A 21,383-nucleotide genomic window follows, 5' to 3' on the forward strand; every position below is an offset into this window, starting at 1 on the left:
TGTTTTCAAATGAGTTGAAATAAATATTTGGAAACAGTTGCTGTGTAATCAAAATATGAAAGAAGAAATTATCATTTTAGTCAGTTTTATAACTAGTCAGGAATGCTTAATACCAGATACACCACAAAGATAAAGGGGTTATTCTCATGGTATCTTACACCTGAATCTCTGAAAGCGTAGGGGCAAAAAATCTTAGGAGGTAGAATATATGTCTAGTGAAAAGAAATGGGCTAGTCTGTCTGTTAATATTGGGTATTGCTTACTGTATTTTCTAGTAGTGCTAAAATACACATTCCTTCCCATACTAACTTTTTACTGCAAATGTTGATATACTATGCTTTTGCTGCCTGAAATCTGGAATTCTGCATCTGTTTCAACACTGAGACCCTTTTCTGCCTGTAAAGCTCAGTATCAATGAGTTAGTTACAAGCTGGCCAGCATGGCAGCGGTATTTCCTTCCTCTGTCAGGGCATGTAAACCTTTGAAAACACACACATAAGCCATATCTAAATAACAAGTCAATTTTCTGTTTTGCTGTTGTATGCTGTGTCCTTAAACCACCTAAGAAGATTTCCTAGGGTTGGGTGCCCAAGAGGAGGTTGTCTGTGAGGTCTCAGAGTGGTAGTGTGCAGTGGGCATACTGTTCTCCAAGGTACTCTGTAGTTTTTTTTTTAATGTGGAGGGTTTTTTTTTAATGACTTCCAGCTATTTTAGCTCAGTTTGGCTATTTTGCAATTGATAATAGACAAAGCAGGATGCTTTTCCAAAATACACCACTGATACTGTTTTCCAAAAATTTGCTAGACATGGGAAACTCAAAGCCAAATGCCGAAGTCCAGAATTGAATTCTCATAAATGAATAGCCTGCATTCTTGGGCTTTTGTTAGTTAAAAGCTTTATCAAGTGGAAGAAACAAATAATGACAAAAATAGGTTATACCAGGTGACTCTACTGCCCTCTCCTAGTTTTACGAGATACAAGGAAGTCTTTGGGTCAAGCTGAGCTCTCTGGGCTGTATTCTAAGGAAATGTCTGTGTAAGGTATAATAGCTAGGACATGTGTGGTTTGGGGGAGGCAGCCAATTAAAGATGTAGTTTGAGAGTTAGGTTGGCTTTGCTGAGTTGTTGGTTTGGGAGGTCTTTAGGGGTTTAATGTCACCCTTAAAGAACATACCTATGGCAGGAGCTTGGGAGCCTATGGGTTGATGATACCTGCATAGCTGTAGAGTTGGAGGTGGCAGTCTAGTAGTGTTCCTTTGTGGCTTTATATGTGCATTATTTACAAAACGCTTGTTTATTTTTAGGTAATTATTCAATTGCTCATAGTGACTAGGAACAGACTTCTGAAGAGATTTTTCTTGAAGTGAATGCCAGATTAAACAAGCTCTTAAACCGTAGTGTATATTGATATAGATACGTACAGAACCCCTTCTTTTAAAAGCTGTGAACTAGAGTTGGCATTTCGTATCTGAGTTGAGCATATGCTTGATTTGTTTTAGGAAATTACCCCACAAGTACTCAAATCAGGGCTGAACCTGGCTTTTCTAAGTGTTTTGCTTGTGTGTGTGAGAGGAGGCAGTTAAATTTTTAAACATAGGTATGTAATTAGGTTAGGCTGTTACAAGATTTTTATGTGGAACCTGTCCAATTCTGTAGTATAAAACCAGAGCTGAGTGTGGTTTAAAGTTTTTCCAAGTTTTTTTAATTGCTTGGTAATTTTATTCTTTCTGCATAAAAAGTTTTAACAGGGCTTTTTTTTTTTTTTTTTCCCCCTCCAAGGTTGCTAAGTTTCTACAGCTTAATGCTAGCTAATTTCCCCCATTGTAGCCTTTCCTTCCAGTCTCCTATACATGGCTCTTCTGGCTTCTAATAGGCATCCAAAGCTAGTTTTGCATTAAAGGTATTTACAAGAAAGTTCAGAAGCTTTTCTTTCCTTGCCTGGTTGTTGCCTTTTCCTTGCTAACTGCAAGTATTTAGATTAGCCCCACTGACCTTTAACAAGCACTTTCTCCAATGAATAATATTAACTCTGTGGAGAGTTTTTGTGTGTGTCCTGTATGACCTTCTTTAGACTATTTGTGGTCCCTCAAGCACTTCTGTCAATAGTGTTTCTGAGGAGAGGGACTCAGTCTGCTTAACTGTGTGTATTCTGGGGCAGGAGCGTGTACTCTGCTGCTTCTCTAGGTGTCCTTCCTCTGACAATATCTAGACCACAGTACAATCCGTACTATGTACCCAGTAATATCGAGAGTGTATTACAAAAAGGTCATGCTTAAGCTAATGACCTCATATCTAGAGCTTGTGAATTGTTTCTGGTTACTGTTTGTGGGTGTTTGCTTGGAGAAGGGCAGTTCTGAGATTTAATCCGCTTGGTGAGGAAATGAAACGCAATGGAAGCTTCCTCAAGATGTCAGTGTATGAAATGTTTTTAATTTAATGGCATGCTGTAACAGGCTTAACTCCCTGTTTCTTCTGTAGTGGGAAACACTGTGTTCAAGATGGTGCCTTATAACTTCACATAAACTCTACTCTTCTGTGTATGACCCAAATGAAAAGGTAAGTAGTATGGTGCATGTTTTCTTTTTGGCATCTTACTGTAATACTGACATTTGGATTTTTAAGCTGCCCTCTTTGTGCTGCTGCTAACAATGGTATAGTTCTCTTGGTATAACCCATGACTGATATAATAGCACATTTTTCTTTCTAAATCAAAAAGGAAGTTGCTTTTGCAGGATACATGTCAAGCAAAATTGGATACTACTTGGAGTGTATACCAAAAGGCTTAGTAAGTGATTGTGAACTTGGGAAAATTACATACTGGCCTGAACATGTTATAATTATGAAACAACTGTTAATGTTTTTCATGGTATGGGAGGTAATGCACCTGTTAAAACATCCGGGAGCTGGACTAGCCAAAAACTGTGGAAACAAAGCTATGTAACAGTGGCAGCATGATTGTTAGGTGACCTGGCATGTGGGTGAGAACTTTAGACCTTGGAAAAGGATGGGCCTTCGAGGCCTGCAGAGGATAGTAAATCCTCATCCTGGGGCTTATGCAGTAGCAATCTCAGTTGACAGTTATGAGCCAAGAAAAATTTTCCTTGTGGAAGATTGTCTTGGCCTCTGAAGTAACACTTGGAAAAATAATGGGACTGAAGGTACACTAATATTAAAGAGCAAGGATGCCAACAATTCAGGACTGATAGGCTTGTCCTTATACACTGGTGTAGAAGAAATTAACTAGAAGTGAAACAATATTAGGAAGTAGGGAAAACCAGTGTGTACCTAGAACTGTGGCTTTTTCAGGTTTTTTCAGGAGACTTATTTTTTTGAAGGTTCTTGCCTTATTAAGGTCTCCTTGCTTTTCTAAATGCATAGTTATATTTCGGCCATATAGTTGGGTATTTGGTTTCTCTCAACTAGGAGCTATGTGATTTCAACCAGTGACTACTACAGACAATGGAAGGGGCAGTGAACGAAATAAACCAGAAAAGAGCTTAAACTGTCTTTGTAATGATAAGACTTTCGTGTAACACCTTTTCAGCCTAATTAGTGGAAATGATATAAAAAAATGTTACTCCAAAGCAGTATGTGATTTCAAAATTTTTTGTTGTCCTGGGTTTGAGACTAGAACTGAAAAATTGAAAGTCTTGTCTTGCATTGTGATCACAGCTGATTAATAAAACAGCTTTTATGTAGCAAGAACTAGGTTGCTGCTGACCTTTTGAGTCATGATGCTTTTCAATATCAGGTATTTGGAAGTATTGTTTTAATGCCCCCTCAACTCTGTATGCCTAAAAGTCTTTAGTTTTTTTTCACCTAGAGTGCTGAAATTTAGATGCAGGAACAGTTTGCATGATTATGTTGATAAACTTTTTAGACCAGATCCCCAGCTAAAAAAAAGCTCTTCAAAGAAGTTGCTGGCTCCTGTGGTGTTCTTAAAGTATTTGTGCCTCTGCTAATTGAGCTTGTTTAAGGATGTTGAAGATCCATCTGAGTCAGGTGTGCCTGTGCACTGGGCAGTGGTATTCAGCAGTTCTGGCTGAATTTACTGAGCTTGCTACAGCTCTCACCTGGAGGGGTTTCTTATCACTTAATTTCCATATGGTGGTATCATGTGGTAGTACTTTTAAACTGGTCATGTGCTATCAGGTCAGCCCTGACTTTGAAAAAATAAATTTGGTCAAGGGCACCTTGAGTTTCTCTGGAGTACAGAGCAAATAGTGTATTCTAGTCTGTCAACAGCAGTTCTTGTTGGGGTTTTGCAGAGTTCCTTCCTCCCCTCTGGCATCTGTCTTCCCCTCCTCAAATTAGCTAATGACTGTGAGGCTAGTAAACCATTTAGTTGTTGTGGTGGCAGTATCTTCTCCTCTCCTAGTCCATATGAAAACAAGCTGTTTGGTGTGGTGGAGGAAGAATGGTTGTCAAATGTCTTTAGGTATCATTTAATTAAGCCTCATATGGTATGACTGCAGACTGTCCCTGAAGGAGAGACTCCTGCTGATTCCCTGTCCTATGTCTTTTGTTTGGAGTGTGGGAGGTAGCATAGGATTGTTTGATTACTGTGTTAAACTTGTAGTGTGTCCTGGAGCTGCATCCCTGTGGTCTGGGGTGTGGAAAGCAGTGGTCTGTGTCACACAGGATGGTCCATTTCAGTGGCAGTCTGCACTTATAACTGAGCAGGTGCAGTTACAAAGTGCACCTGTGTGTTTTGCAGCAAGGCCCATGACAGCAGTAACCCTCACTCTCAGCAATGAGATTTTCAGGCTGAGCAACTGTGCTGATCCACCACTCTTCTAAATGGGAAAGGGTGTAAGGCTTGTTGACTTCCCACAGCTTACAGACGTGATGTGGAAATGTTGAAGGTACATTGCAGCATTAGTGCATTCCAGTGTGAAAGGTGACAGTGAATTTCAGGGGTGTAATGAGTTTGATTTGCTATTTCATTGCGTTGTGGTTGCTACTTAGTGTTGAGTGTGTAACAATGTCTTGAGGGCCGTGCAGGTTCCTCAGGTGAGGCTGAGACAGGAGAAAGGGCAAGGCTGTACATCTCAGCAGGTGTTCCTGTTCCAGTGTCAAGCTGTTGGTCTTTTACCCTTCATGACCCAGGCATGGTGGAGCCTCTCTTCCTTATGATAGGAATGTCTTCTAGAGGGCTGTCATAACAGATGAGTGTTGTGTTCCAGGTCATCTGTACTGGCTGGGGGCAGTGCACTTGCCAGCATTATACCCGTGTGTACCTCTGCTGCTTCCAGTGCTTCCTGGTGCTACCTGCACCTCCTCCCTGGGCTTGACTGACTTCAGAGCTGCTCTAGGGTTCTAGTTGGCGAGGAGACACAAGGAATTTGGGTGTGAACAGTCAAAGCATTTTTCTTCTGAACCTCTGTGTGTGCTACGTAGATCTAATATAGCATATTGTTTATTATATCATCATTTAAATTAGGAGAGCCCTTTTAGAAGTAGGTGATCTCAGAATTACAAGCTCGTGGATAAACCATGGTTTTAGTGGAAGAGAAAAGAATGCATGTTTCTGGAGGGAGAAAAACTTGTTGGGTTTGTCTCTCAAGATTCTTATTGTTCTTTTCCCTTTAGACTTTTGAAAAACTCCTTATTGCCAACAGAGGAGAAATTGCATGCCGAGTAAGTATGTAACATTTTAATTTTTTTATGTCAAATTCTAAAACTATTGGTATTTAAATATTGGTAATTGTCACTTCTTATGTGGTAGGTCATCAAAACGTGTAAGAAGATGGGGATTAAAACAGTTGCCATACACAGCGATGTCGATGCCAATGCTGTGAGTACTGCTTAATTCAAGTAAGATGAGGTTTTAGTAATTCAGCAAGACTGATTATTGTTGTAGGCATGTTGGCAATTCTGAAGTATCTTTGTTTATGTCTATTTCCTCTGTGTGCTTGAAGTGAGTGGAGATACCGAGGTGGAGGAAGGATTGGACAAGTATTTAGCATGTTTTTTTTTCCTCTGAACTCTTCTGTGTTTTGCTTGTGTAAATGTTACCTTCCACTTTGTGTGGATTAAGCTAGATACATGTGCATGTAGGTAGATGTGGGCAACAAGTGAGAGAGTGGCAGTGAGACCTAAATTTTGTTTTGCTAATATGCACAAAAAGACAATGAAGAGCTGATCCTAGAAGAAGGTATAGAGCTTAGAATAAATTTTTCCTGTGTCTGGTAAATCTTTTTCATTACTTCCCACTCTGCAGAGAAATGTCCCCTTCTACCAGGTATGCTAAACAGGCTTAAATGGTACTGTTCCATTTGTTGAGGATATTGATGTGCCTTCAATATTCAGCAGTATGGCAGGAAGGTGGTAAAGTATTATTCCTTGCCTGCAAGAATTGCTACTAGGAGAAATGACTGGGGGTAACCCCATGACCCAGGAAAGCTTGTTGAAATCTGGAAGGGAGTTAAACCCCTGTATTATGATTTAATGAGAAGTCACTCAGACAAGCTACCAGAAAAAAAAAGTGTACTTTATCCAGTCCAGGACTTCTGAAAATAGGTGATGAGTTACTCAACATTAGAAAAACAGACATGGTTGATAAAATCTGAAAGTAGTTAGAACTTTGGTGTTTTCAGAGTTAAATGAAAGGTGAGAACTGTTGGGAGTTTTGGACTTTGACACAGCTTTTGTCTGAGTCCCTTTGTGGTTCTATTACTATATGACCAGCTCAGCTCATATGAATAGGCTGTAGATTGAGCAAGGGAATGAAATGTGACTTTCTGAAATGCTCTACTGATGGATTTTTATGCCAAATATTTCCTTCTTTGAGGTGAATGGAAAGTATACTTGGTCTGGATTTCAACTGGTAGCCATAACTGGTAATATAGTAGCTTGTGGGTGCTCAATGTGCTGTGAAATGAATTCTTAATGGGTGGATGTCAGATATCATGGTAAATTCTAATTCTTTTGGAAGCCAAGGATTATGTTAATATAAATACAAACTACTCTGTGTAATCTATGATTCCTCTAGTAAAACTGAAGCATGCTGATGGGTACTTGAATTCTATCTTATGTATATAGTATCTGCTGTTAGGCTAAATGGATTCACTGTTTAGCAGCGCTGCATAGCCGTGTTCACTGGCATGGATTCATCTTGAAAATAGACTGAAAAAGCAGTTTTAAGTTTGTTTTCACCAGTCCATAATAGACTTGAGAAAATGAATTGGTATTCTCTCTGGTGTGTCTGTTTATTGTGTGGATTCTGCTACGAACTGGAGACTCTGAAAAAGTCTGAAAGCAGTAAGTAAAACCCAAGATTGAAGAACATAATGAGAGAGTAAGAATGGCATGAAAAAGTGAAACTCATGACCTTTGGGAAAGGTGTACGAATAGTGCGTTACTGAAAAGAAACTGAAAATATGTCTATGCTGCTTTGATCTACAGAGCTGTTTTTAGCTTTAAAATACAAATAGGGTCTTTAATTTGTAATAGTTCCCAAGAGAAAGAGAATCCAAGCTGGTATCTCAGAAATGTGTTAATATACTCATGGCAGTTCATAAAGATAACATTGTGTTAGAGGGGATGCTGACATTTTGAGTTCATGGACAAGAGATGAGGCTCCAACAAATGCTGTAAGGATGATGTAGTGTCTGCTTAGCTCTTTGGAACCTTACCTAAAGACTGACAAAACTTACGTGTACAAGATTAACCATTAGCTGTGTGCATTGAAGAAGCTCCAGGTATTTAAAGGAAAATGAGAGAAAGGCTTCTTGAAAATCTATTCTATATACTTAAGGTAGTGGTGTTAATTCTAAGCTAATTTTTTAGGCCTAATTAGCATGTTGTTTGTCTGCCATAAATCCTTCAGTTGCTACCTTGTTGTGCTTGCACTGGGTATAGTTTAGTTGTCTGTTTTAATGACTTGGATACTTCCAGTTATGCACTGTGGGAGTGACCTGGCCCATTGCAGTGATCTGTGTGATTGCCATTTTGGATGACCTTGATAGATGAGTCCACAGGCCAAATTCTTTGACTGTTACTTACCATAAAGTAACTGACAGTAGCTGTCTAATTCTGTCAAATGTTTCATCAGCAACATCCTTCTTGATTGTACCAGTCATAGCAAAATCTCAAATGCTCTGAAGTCATACTCAGGAGCTGGTGCAACCTGCCAAAGGAAACTCTGTCCTCATGGAGCTAGGAAAGATGTGTTTGCTTCAAAAACAATGAGTATGATAGGCAGCTACCCTGATGATGATGGTCATTAACCAAATAGAGAAACAGATGTGAAGACGTGCGGTTGAACTAGGTGCCCATCCCAACACTTTGTCTTTACTAAAAATAATGGGATCTGGTTTTAAGTAACCAAAGTAGGTAGGGATATGTTAAAGCATTAACTACAGTGGATAAATTTTATGCTTAGAACTTGGAGTAACCTTTGAGATGTACTAAGAACCCCTTATTACATTACCTGTCATCTGTATAGCTACTTACTGAAAAGTAGGTAGCCTGATAATCTTAATATGGATTAATTGTGACTAATATAGCTGTGAAAGGAGGGTAGTCCAGTTTGTCTGCTACATCTCTGGTTTTGTCATACTGTTTGAAAACATGACTGAAATTCAACAGAAGCAAAGTTCCTTCAGTGTGCTCACTAAATGTTTAAGGTGAGAAAGAAAATAGGTATCACAAGATATTTAGCAACACACGCTCTTCAGTGATAGCTTCTAATTTATTCCTTGTCTAGTGATATGCATAAATGATTCAAGCAGGCATTTTCACAAATATTTGTATAGGAATTGTGTACACAGTCTTAGAATAATGGTCTTTGAATAAGACTTGCCAGTTAGTTACCTTGCCCTAGAGCTTTATTTCTCTTGGTTGAATATTCAACTTTTTTAAAAAATTTTATTTTCAGATTACTGAAATCCTTGTGGAATTTACAGTGCTGAATAGAGGTGGTGGGAATAGACAAAATGCATATAAACTTTCCAGTTTGAAACAGCTTTTTCTTGTTCTTCACACTTAGTTTCTGTGCAGCACCATGGCAAATGTCTTGCGTATGCTGTTAGAGCAATATTAATCTGGACATACTTACCATTAATAGATAAAACTAGTAACTAGACTATAAGAGCACAAAGCAATTTTCATTTCAAGGAATTTAAACTTTGCTGTTATGAGGAGGAAACAGCAGAGAGGACTGTTATAAACTGGGAATATGGCAAAAAAAGAACAACCTGATGAGAACCAAATAAAGCTTACCTGAAGAGGGAAAATACAAAGAACAAAATATACTGGTTTGTGCTATTAATTTAAAAAAATGACCAAAGATCTGAAAGATTTTTATAGGTGAAAATTGTTATGGTGATAGGGAAAAGAACATTTACAAAACTTAAAAGGAGATGGGTGGCTTCAGAAACTTTTGGATGCTTCTGTATTAATGCAAATTTACAGATAGCTGGAAATGGTATTAAATGGGATTGAATTGCATTTAGTTTTGTGGAGGTGGGAGGGTGTGTGAACTAATGGGAAAAACAGCCTGACAAAATGGCTGCTGAGACCCCCAAAGAGCATTGCAGTTGCTCATGTGGCTCTGAATAAAATAGGTCATAATGGATGCTTTCAGGTTCTTGAAAATAGTGGCTAGTACTCTTTGATTGCATCTGTTATTTTGGGGAAAGCAGAGAAAAAAGTTGTGTACTGTTCAAAATGCTGAGTTTTGGTTTTTTTAACTTCAGTTTCACTAATTCTTTACATATGAATAGGTAAAGTGGGGAAGGACTGGTAAAATTCAGGTTTTTTTTTAAATTAAAACATCTGGTGGAATTATTTTTGGTATGAAAACAAGCAAAGAAGTTTTGTCTGAACAAGAGTAATCGTATGTACTTTTCCCCCTGAACTGATTGGAATAGAGATTTAAGATGAAAGAGCCTCCTCAACCATAAATGTAACACTGATGGTGTAAACATTGTCAAGGAAAGCTGGAGAACTATTGTAATGCCTAATATAATCAGCTAAAAGTATGATAAATGAAGAACAAGCTTTCACTAATTGGATATGAACAAAAGAAGGTATAGCATAAAGCAGTGAATGAGATAATTTTACTTGGCATTTTTTAACACAGCAGGGATTCTATAGCCATATGAAGCAATGAACTATAAATGACTGAAAAAATCCCATGGGAAAGTAATGTAAACTACTAAAACTTAACAGAGTAGTGGGCAGTGAGTTATACTTCTTTGATATAAGGTTTTTTGTTATCAGTTACTTAACACTTCAGGTGTTATTGTATTAAATTTCCCGTTCTATATCTTGTTCTGCCACATAATATAAAATGAAAAATAATGCAAATACACTTTTTGATGTAAAAGTAATTGCACAGAATTGAGCTGTTCTCCAGAAACTGTAGTCTTTTGAGTGACAGAAAATGAGAAAAATGAATTAACTAGAAATGGAAGATCTGTATTCCTGTCCTAACTTTTTTTTTTTAAGCTTGGAGTCTGAGACAGTATTCCAGAAAGAGGTTGGGGAAAAATCTGATTTAGGGAAACTGCAAAGTTGATTAGTATTATAAGTTTCTATACCATGTCTTTTTTGAGCTGAATGAATTTGAGTGAGTAAGACGAGTTTGTTTTCTGAAACAATAAAAACTTAGAATTTTTCTGAAGACTTCTCTGTAGCTTAGTGGGATGCTCACACGTTCTTTCGTTCTTAAGAAATCTAGGTTGCAAAAGTAAGTGTTGGAGGGAAATTTGGCATTTAAGTTTAACCTAAAAAATTAATTGGTTTGAAAAGTGGAAGTTTAACTAAAACTGAGGAGTTTTATTGACTTGTAACTAACTTGTAGGCTTTAACATTTATCCAAACTCTCATTTACTTTTTTTTTTCTTCTTTGGCTTTTAAAATGTGCAAAGTTCTCTTCCATCATCTGCTACAAAACTAGAAATTCAGTGATTTTGACAGCTCATTGTCTCCCAGTTGCATTTCAGGGATTTGTACTTAGAAAACTTGGAGAGATCTGTTTGAGTACTTATACGAAAATGAAATTAATGTTTTAATGCATTTTTGAAATACCTGATTCCTGGGGTGTTGTCCAGAGTGTATAGAGTGGACTCTGCCTTCATATACTGTCCGGAGAAATTCCCTCCTCCTAAGTGATGGTGTTTGCAAAGTGTGCAGAACAGGAGTGGGGCCAGATCATACCAAGGAAATGTTAGGGTCAGGTTTGCATTGCTTTTCTGCTCTTCCTTCAGTGTATTTGCCTTTTGTTTCAAAAGCAAGACAGCATGTTGCTCATCTCTTCGTGAGAGGGGATGGAGATAATGTTACTATCCTGTCCCCATGCTGTATTGAGCAAACTCCTTTACAGTTCTGTAAAGCGTGAGAAATGCAGGTGGTGGTAATCCCATGAAGGGAAATACCTCTGTGGAAGGAGTGTGCTGTTGTTCAGAATTGTAGCTTGCTTGCCAAGTAATTTGGTGTTTTTTTTTTTTTTTTTTAAGTTTCAAAGCTTTGAAACTGAGTGGGATGCTGGAGGAAGTAATTAATTTTTCATTGGCTGTAATGAAAAATGCAAGCTTGAGCTGCAATTTTAAAAGTTGGAGCAGCTCATCAGAGCTCTAGAATCCTAAAGTTTCAGCCTTTTAGTGTGTTCTAATCAGTGATAGGATGATGTGAAATGCATATATGACCTCTGAAACAAGTCAGACTCCTGTTGCATTGTTTGATGGTTAAGCTGAAATGTCACTTTTGTTGGATTCTTGTTGAAACTCTACCACTGAGTAGCAGAGGAGGGATGTAGAATAGAATGCTTTAAGCATCACACTGCAGTCCTATTGGGGACACTGCCTTGGAGGTGGAAAATATATGTTGTAAAGAAGGAATTGATACCAGATCTTCTGACCTATTGATACCAGATCTTCTGACCTTTATGGGGATAGTTATTTAATTATCAAGCTGTTTTATTTGAAGGATCAATGCATGGATTAAAAATAATTTCCTGTCACAAAGTTCATTTAGGGAAAGTGGCTGTTGTCAGAAGTACTGAGCTACCCTTGGGAGGGGAAAATGTGGGAGCCCAGTCAGCAAAGTTCATTGCAGCTTAAAAGTGCTGTGAAGAGTCAAGTGGTGGCTCTGTGATGCTATGACTGTCTGCGTCAATAGATAGTGGGAAGTAGCAGGAGCGTGTCTGTGGAGTGAAATGGTTCATGCTGAAGACATGGTCGTCTTCCTTTCTGCCTTTCAGTATCTCTTGGTTCTAGTTGTGCTTGGTTCTTGTCTGATGCTGAGGGCTCAGTGTCTGCTTGTGGTGGATTGCTGTGCCCAGCATGTATCTGGTTCATGTGCTTTGAGACAGCTGAGTGTTAAGAGACAAATGTGTTTTAAGTGGGGATGACTGAGAGATTTACAAAAAAAAAAAAAAGGGCAGTCCTGATTTGAACTTAAATATTGATGTGTACTGAAGTCACTCTAATTACTTGCTTGGGATTCCCCTCCTGGTGCTCTAGCACTTCTCTGATCTTATGCTGGGTTGTTTCCATGCTCTGAACACACCAGACACCTTATTGATCAAGTTAGTTAAAACTTTTTTCTGCTGACTTTTTTATATTAGAATATTTCATTGGGATGCTGTAGCCATGTATAGAAGCGAACTGAGTTGGGGAAGGTCAGTAAAGTGACTTTTGTTGCCTTGGTTGTCTGCAGGGCTCTGATGCTGTACCCTGAGCTGTGGGGTTTGGAGAGAGGTACAGGCATCTCAGTGATCAGATCTTAAGCTTTAGGCTGAGCAGGGCTGAAGTCATTAGGCATCACTTGTTCTAGAGATTTGCCTCTCTTGCACAGCAGTGGCAGAGAGCAGGCAGTTCCTTCCTCTGAAGCCACAGGTATGTGCTGAAGGCACTGCCATCAGCAGTTCTGGATCAATGACTCCTGCTGCCATAATTCTGGTTCAAACTTACTGTCATTATTACGGTGGGTTTCCCCAAGAAACCAAGTTGGTGTATGTCTATTATAGCCTGTTTGCTTTGTGCTGATCTCTAGACCTCTCCAGAGGTGGTGGAAAGTACTGTGTGTAGTAATTTTAATGCAATTGAGCATTGCCAGTGTGAACAAAAAAAGATAGTTTTACCATCTTCCTCTGTAAGAGAGGGGCTTCAGTAGGATGGTTTCCTGCTGCCTCACCTCCTTGGATACACAACATAAGGTCCTTTGGATTCCTCTTTTGAGGCTTTGAGAGTGTCCTGTCTTTTTCCTGACTTCATCCTTTACCCTTGTCCTCAGCAGCAACTACTTCATTCTGTAAATTCATTGCTCCTGTGGTTCATGTTGCCCCGGTTGTGCTATTTGTTATCGGTTGTGGTTGTTCAAGGATGATGTGGTTTTGGGCACTATTAATGAGCAATACTATTTAGTAATACTATCTCTAATTTCTTGTCTCGTTGGGTCTAAGTACTGGTGAACAGGCCCCAGGCTGAATTTCTTTTTAGGATTTGGATGAGCTCTAGACAGAGAGGGACCTAAGGCAGGTTTTCTGTGAATAATGTTCACAAGTACTTAGAAAATTACTTTTACAACTGATGCAAGACTGTGCTGTCTGCTAAGAGTACTTATCTTCCTTTCTGTCTTTTGTGTGCCTACTACACATGCAGCCTTTCGTTAAATGTTAAATTTGCTGCTTATCTGAATGAGAACAGTGGAGGAAAGGAAAGAAAGAAATGTGGATCAGCAAGCTGATGTGGTTCTTTGCATAGGTTAATGAATGCTGGAGCTGATGGTATCAGGACACAGGGGACAAGGAGAATGGAATATCTGATTAACCTTTTGAGAGGCAGTGTAGATTTAGTGTCTTGAGTTAATGTCATCACACATCCTAATAGTGGAGAAAGTGGGCAAAGGGGAGCAGGGAAGGAAACAGGTATCAGAAACACAGGCTCACACTGCAGTGAGGAGCTGGATTGGTGAATAGAGCCGTCTTAAAAGATCCTATTAAGAAGCATTGTGTTTAAAACCAGATACTTTCCTTGGTTGTTAGCTGTATTGCTCAACAAACAACTGCCAGGCAGTTGTGGGGTCTGGGATTCCACAGATGAGATCCTGGTGCCATTTTTCTAGGGAGGAGTGTTAAACAAGAAACTGAATTGCTTATGAGATGTCTGAAAGATTGAAAAACTTAGGATGGGAGACAGAAAATGAAGACACAATTTGTGAGGTAAAAGGTATAGATGTGTATGTCCTTTTATGGTGGTTGTGGGTTTAGGTTATATTATTTTACCTTGTTCACAAAAAGCATCTATCACTTGTTTACTTTCAACAAGGAAATACTATATATATATATATAAAGGATGAGTGTGAGATACTGTTTTACTTATTACTGCTGAGTTGTCTGTAGGCAGCAACTAGCATCCTTTGATAACTGTTTGAAGCCAACCACCCCCCAAACCCTTTATGTATCTTGTTTATTATACAGGAAGAATGGTCATCAGTGTTTGACTAGTTAGTGCAAGCTAATAGGTGTACTGAGTGGTGACTTGGATTTATAGAAATGCATATATTCTGTTTAGATGCAATACTTCCTGGTTTCTGCCTCTGTCTTACTGTGCTAATTAGGCAGTGCTTCAAGTTTTATTCCTGGGCTTTAATTGGTTATATAACATTGTATGAATTCTCACAGTCCCTTTGTAGCTGATATTTAATACAGCTCACCTGTTGACCTGTAATGTTACTGGCCTTGTAAAGTAGGCTGTTGACAGTGTTGAAAGTGAAATTGTTTTTAATGTGGGTTTAGCTGTTGACGAATTTGTGACAGCGTATTATCTCCCTTGTCTGCTTTTTGTAGCAAAGGAGGAACCCTATCCAGGAAGTGTATCTCCTAGATTGATCTCTTGTAATTTTGTTTGGATGGGAGCCCTGCATCAAACTGGTATTCTCTGCATTTCGTAAGAAGCCAGGGGAGCTTACCACTTGTTTGTGTAATGTAATTTCTTTCTTAAAACTTTTTAAAAGATATTTGTCTGTTCTTGGATGGTATCAACACTGTATTTCTAAAGCATCATTTGAAAGTAGCATTAGTCAAATATTGGGGTTTGGTTTCTTATAGTACTTCCTGCAAAAGTTTTCCCCTGCCCTCATGGATTCCTTGTTGTACCATGCTGTAAGAGTAGAAGACAAGCATCTTTGCGTAACTGAACACGTGTTAATCATAAATATCTCCAGCAGCCATAAGTTGGTATGAAAAGGTTTGTGAGAGGAGTGGGGCTGTGGTCTTTCCTGTCTTGGATTCTAGCAATTACCTGGTGCTTCCCTCTGAGACTGAGAGTAGGAGCTAGGGGCCCTTAGAAATACGAGTTGTGCTCTGGTCCAGGCACTGAATTGTGGGGGAAGGAGCTGCAAGCTGACTTGCAGGATTAGGAAGGACAAACAGACTGCCAGCCCCTTTGCAGAGAAGCTGCAGAGCCAACAGATTTGTGTGAGACAGATTTGTTTAGGTGAAGGATAGCGATCTTGCGGGGAGGCTGTCTCCTGCCACTCGGCCGGGTGGTGTTGGATGCCATAGACCTGATCATGAACAAGAAGCAGATAAAGTCACCTCTAGAAAACTGGAGGAAATGTCATCATTCCAAGATGCTAGTACATATGTGGGACAGTGAAAACAATTGAGGAGTCTTCTTGAATGTGTGGAGAATGATTTCTTGACACAAACAATTGAGGTAGTGCTGTGCTGGACCTCTTACAAAGAGGGAAGAGGTAATCAGGGATGTGAAGCCTGGGACTGCTGTGGAACGGTGAGGTTTAGGTTTCAAAGAGGAGTAAGACAAACAGCTGAATTGCAGCCATGGACTTTGGAAGTGCAATATTTTTTTCCCAAGCCAAGGATTTGCTTGCTAGTGGGTCATGAAAGGCTGTTTTGAAAGTCAAAGTGGCTCAAGAGAGCTTGTTCATACTCAATATAGGAGCTTGGGAACAGTTCAAATGTACAGAGCAGATGAAGGCAGGTGTAGGTTTCCTGGAGATGAAGTAAGGGCATAATTAAGGAAACCAGAGCTCTGCTGGTGTTGACTATATATTGAAGGATGCAAAGGGACAGGAGGAAGTTTGTGTAGAAGCTGAATTTGTGAGGTAGTCAACTTAGGTAAACTACTATGTGATTGAAAAAATTGATCAGCTCTGAGTGGTCCAGTCCAGCCATAATTGTTGTTCAGTTTTGTTTACTGTTTTTTTTTTTAAAAAAGCTCACATGGTGGGAGAAGAACTTGCAAAGCAGAACTAAATTTATAAATTTATTTCTATTATGTTGACAAATGGGCAGATACATGATTAATCAATAGTCCTTGGTTATGCAATGTGAAAGAAAGGTGCTATCTGACCATTTATCACATCATATTTGATGAGAAGAGGAGGCCTCTTCTCTGATAATTTAAAAGCTAATTATGGAATTAGGACCTATGGTGATTTATTTATTTATTAAACTTGGAGAATGTTTTTATAAACTGCCTGTCGCCCATAGCAAAACGATCAGGTTCAGCTTTGGGGAAGCCTTTTTCAGTGAATGTTTTCATTGGCATAATAAAATCACCAAAATACTGTTGTGATTCTGAGAAGGTATAAAAAGCTAATAATAAAAGTACATACAAGCCTCCACTTGTATCTTAATTTTAATAAAAGTTGAGTGTAAAATTTCAAGAATAATGTCCAGGGAAATTTAGTAATAACTCCTGTTTATGATAAATTTTTGTTTATAGTTTTGCTGATCTTTGGTTAATGCTTTCCAATTTTGTATATGGTGTTTTAGCTGCTTGCAAGCTCTTCAGTTCAACTTTCGGGAGGTGGTTTCATTCCAACATGCACAGCTATTGTGCTTAACTAGCACTTCTGGATGCTGCTGCTGGTTTAATTATTGGAATTGTCAGTCCCCTAGAAATGTTCCTGAACCCCCCCAAAAGTTAATTTGCTGACCCTGATTCAGATATTTTTTTTCCTTAAAGGCCTTTTCTGAATATAACAAAGGTTGATTGTATTGCCTGACTGATGTTCATGCTCTGTGGAGGTGAGAAACTCTACTTGAGAATGAGTCTAACATTGGAAAAAAAAAAAAGCTTAAAAAAAAAGCCTAGGGGAGGAGGCAGCAAAATGAAAAAAGCTGTGATAACAAGTTTTAGGTACTGTGACACTTGCGTAGCATTAGGGCTTTGGCAGGTCTGCTGTCAGTGCAGTGAAGGCTTGGTGCTGGAAGCCTGCCTGTTGGCACTCCTAGATCACTCACTTGTGCTGTGAGAAAGGATCCCCAGTGCCTTTGAGTGTGGATGACTTAGTGCTGCTTGCTCGTGTGCATTTAGCAAACCTTGTGTATGTGGGAGGGAAGGGACTGTGGTTGAGAGTTTGCCTTTGAGTGCTGTTACCTGGCAAAATCGTACCCTGGGTTTTGTGAGCCTTTCTTTTTGTAAAAGCGTGAAATGTAGAATGGTCGAGCTTGGGCAGCCTCACTGCCTGCCACAGTGAATGGCTGTGTGGATTTGAAAACCCTTTGCTGTTCTTTTTTCTCTTATGCTTTCAGCAAGACCCTGCTTTGCTTGCTCCTAAATTTTAGGTAGATGGAACTATTTATATGTTTGCTTGTATTGTTTACCTTGTTAAGCATAGCAAATTTTTTTAGAACTGTGGAAACCACTGTTACATCTCGTGTACTTTTAGTTTCAGACGCCTTTTTTGTGTTTGTTGTAATACTTGATAAATTCAGGAGCTGGTGATTCTCTGTGCAGTAATTAAACGAATTCAAAGCTTTATTTTTACAAGACTAGTGCTAGAAAGCTAGAAAGTTGAACTGCACTTGAAATTTTGTCATGTGCTTCTTGTTCAGTATCTGTGGAGCTCAAAATTGGCAGATAAACTTACACCATAAACTCTGCAGTACTGACGCTTGTTGACAGCAGTTTCCCATTTACTCTTTTTTCCTTTAGAGGAAGTCCTGTAACTCTGCTGCAAGTTAACTTCAATAACTTAAAAGAAAGGTGTAGGGTTTTCTTATGTCTTAATGTGTCTAACTCAGTATTTGTCTGATAATAAAGTTTGCTTCTGTGGCAGTTGTTTTTCTTTTTTTGTGCAGAGAATTTTCGAATTTAACTAACAAAAACTATAATGGGTGTTTTCTGTCAATTAGTTCTGAAAGTTAATTTTTTTAATTAGGGTGCTGAGACTCAAGAAGTGACACTGCTGTGTTAAGTTTTTTTTTGTAAAGCTCTAACATAAAGAAGCCCATCAGCTGAACTGAAGCTTAAAATTATTATTACAATTTCCTGTCTTCAGATTTCTTTGAGTACAGCTAACAAATTAACTTTGGTAAATTCATTTTGCAGGCATGCATGGCTGTGTATTTTCTGCATCAATATTCTTTCTGCAGAAGAAATTTCTGTTGCATGCCTTCAGGCAGTTAAGCCAAGAGTAGTCTTCACAGTGCAAATAGATCACATGTTCTTTAAGAAATCAGAGGTGTGTGTGATGAGTCTAGGACAAAGGTGGCTGTTTGCTTTTAAGTTTGTTTCTAAGCTAACTTCTAAGCTTGTTTGGAGTGATACTTCCAATTTTGCTGCTATTATATTTGTTCACAGCCCTTCTCTAAAGATAGGAAGGAAAGCACTGAGGTTGTGTTCAGTGGAAAAAGATAGTGGTTCTGCTCATAATTTTGCCCTGCTTCATGTGCCTAGAGTGAAGAGGTGCTGTTTTATTTTCAGGCACTCTGGTTCTTTAGCGGAAAATGCTTTGAATTCCATTGTCCAAACATGTGGTGGTTAACGTTTCTTGGACAAGTTGCTGTAAAATCTGTTGTGCTTAGCATGATTGGTAGGGTTGGTATAAGGTATGTTTGCTAAGCCAAAGATGTTGAGGGAGGTGGGTCGTAGATTTGAGAGTGAGAAATCTGTGTGCATATGTAGAGTAGAAACTGGCTTTTTTGAGGGAGAGTATTTTGACAGGAAGCTTGTGAAGAGCTCTTGGGTTTTGAAAACTTTGGTAGTGATGCACACTTGCTTTGAAAAGTAGACTTTGAATAGTTTGTCTCAGGTATGTAGTACATCTATACCTAAATTAATTCTTTCAGGGTTTTTACAGTGCTCTGCTTTTCTGTTGTATTTGCATTTACATGTATTTTAGAACACTTAGAACATTTGAAAGAGAAACCTTGGAATTTCTCCTTGAAAAATGTTATGCTAACATTATCTGAACAGGAGCCTGTAAGTTGCTGCCTGCCCTGTGTAGCCCCACAGGAGGAGAGTACTTTGAAATGGGACAAGGGTTTCATTGTGAGCCTGTGATCGTATTTCAAACAGTCTGGGGCAGCGGAGGTGCAAGGAAGTGTGTGAGGATTCCTGCCAAGTCCAGGCACAGTGGTGTGGGCAGGCAGTGGCTCGATACAGAACCACTGTGCCTGTAGCAGCAGTACCACCCACACCTGCAAGAGAGCGCCCTGCTGCTCTGGCTTGTGTTGTGTGTGAAGTGCCTTCAGCCAGAAGTGTCCTGTGGGATGGCAGAATGTGTATTTTTACTTTTTCTGTTCTTCTGTTGTCTACTCTGTCTTTTTCTGTAGTGTTATCAATTTTTGATCCTTAGTTTCGGGTGCTTTTTTTCTCCCTGACAATACCTAGCACAAGCAGACATGGTTGTGGAATTTCCTCACGTTTCCCTCCCCATATTCTTTCGGTATTGTTTTCTTCTTTTCCTTCATCTGTTGCATAAGTGGTGCACCATACATTGAAGAATATAATCAGCCATTGTGCAAGTTAAGTGATGGTGCATGATGATCTCGGGCAAGAAAATAGAGTGTATTATAGCCCTGGAAGATGCTGGTGTTTGTAGTTCCCTCTCTAGAACAACTTTTCTATTCTGTGCTAGATAGCAAGCCCTGGGCTTTACCGTTAGAGATTGCTTTAGTTATATATGTAATTGGGCTGAGAGAGATGGAAGAATGATACTATTTTGGAAATAGGGAAAGAAGTAATATTTTCTGAGAAAGAAGCTACTACTAAGTTCTTATTTTGCTTCTTGACTGATCACCCCACCCACCCCCATCAGCTATTTATTGAAGCAAGAACATTATCTTGTATCTGCTTTCCATCACGGAAAGTGAACTTTGCGTACATCAATGAGTTTCGAAACTAGCATTTCTTCTTTCAGACCTCTGAATACATTTATATTGCTTCAGCAGGAAGGATGCTTAAATTGTGAAACTGAACTTTGAAACTTTAGGTAGCTTGATTAATTTTCTTCTTAAATTAAGGAAATTTACCTGTCCTCCTCCCCTCCAAAGAACCTAGATTTTCTTTTTTCTCACTTGAACCCTTGAGATGAATTGCCTTGCTTTCAGCACGTCCTTTTCTGCCAGCCTGTATACACATGGTAAAATAGATGAATATTTGACATTTACCGTGTTAAAACAAAAAGCCAACAAAATTCATGAAAATCTCTGAGAGCTGCATCTTATTCAGGTGGCCTGCTGTTTGAAATATGACTCCTGGTGTGTATTGTACTCTTAGCCCTAGGATTCAGTAATGAGATTGAGTGGTATCTTGCGTGAGCACTTCTGGATGATTGACAGTGAGGTGATGTGAATCATCATTTATCAGGATATTATCATGCCTACCCTTGATAATTTCTCCCTGCTGTCTGGGGAGGTGGTGAAGACAGATAGGACTTTGTGATGTCAAAGTAATTAGTGTGTGTTGGTTTCCAGCTGAACAAACTGGAAACTAATGATCAGGTAAATGAAGATGAAGTGCATTAGTGTAAGGATGAAGGTGCAAGGACCTTGGGGAAGAGCTTATCAAAATTTCATGGGGGTTATTTGAATATCTTATAATTTGTGCAGTTGCAAGCAATATTTTTAAACTACTAAAGGATACTTCTGCAACAGTCTATTTACATGTCCTTTGTTGATATCTCTTCTAGTGAGTGGGTCAGCACTAGGGTTAAGGACATTATACTCTCTCCTGTAAGGACTGGGAACTCCTTATGATTTTCATAAAATCTAAATAGTCAATTTCCAGCTAATGGGCAGCAATTTTGAGTTAAGTGTTAAGGAATTTCAGTGTACACTGAAAAGGTTAGATTTTCCAATGACTCTACCTATTTTGATGTGGGGAGGTTACTATCATTTGGCTTTTTTATATTTGACTCCTGACTGGTTCTGTTATATTACTAAAATATTTTCCTGTTGCTTGGTACATCTGTAAATACCTTTAAACATGTGGACTTCACTATATAATCTGTGCTACTGCAACAGGCTTTTAACAGCATGGGTAGTTTCTTGGTACAAGTTCTGAAAATGTTATGGATGTCTCATTAATGAAATATTTTTATAACCTGAAAAAATTTTGTGCAGGTGTGTGCAGCTATGCCAATATTTCAAATAATGCTTAATGCACAAGACTGGCTGAA

General features: G+C 38.9%; 1 protein-coding gene across 1 annotated transcript in view; it reads left to right on the forward strand.

Annotated features, from left to right (window-relative positions):
- The first annotated feature begins 2,435 nt into the window (after positions 1 to 2,435).
- Positions 2,436 to 21,383, forward strand: part of PCCA (propionyl-CoA carboxylase subunit alpha) — a 264,586-nt gene continuing 245,638 nt past the window's right edge. Inside the window, 3 exon segments of the mRNA XM_040054654.2 lie at positions 2,436 to 2,555; positions 5,592 to 5,639; positions 5,728 to 5,796. Coding sequence (XP_039910588.2) covers positions 2,436 to 2,555; positions 5,592 to 5,639; positions 5,728 to 5,796 — 237 coding nt within the window.

The sequence above is a fragment of the Hirundo rustica genome, chromosome 2 (assembly GCF_015227805.2).
Source record: "Hirundo rustica isolate bHirRus1 chromosome 2, bHirRus1.pri.v3, whole genome shotgun sequence".
Taxonomy (NCBI): domain Eukaryota; kingdom Metazoa; phylum Chordata; class Aves; order Passeriformes; family Hirundinidae; genus Hirundo; species Hirundo rustica.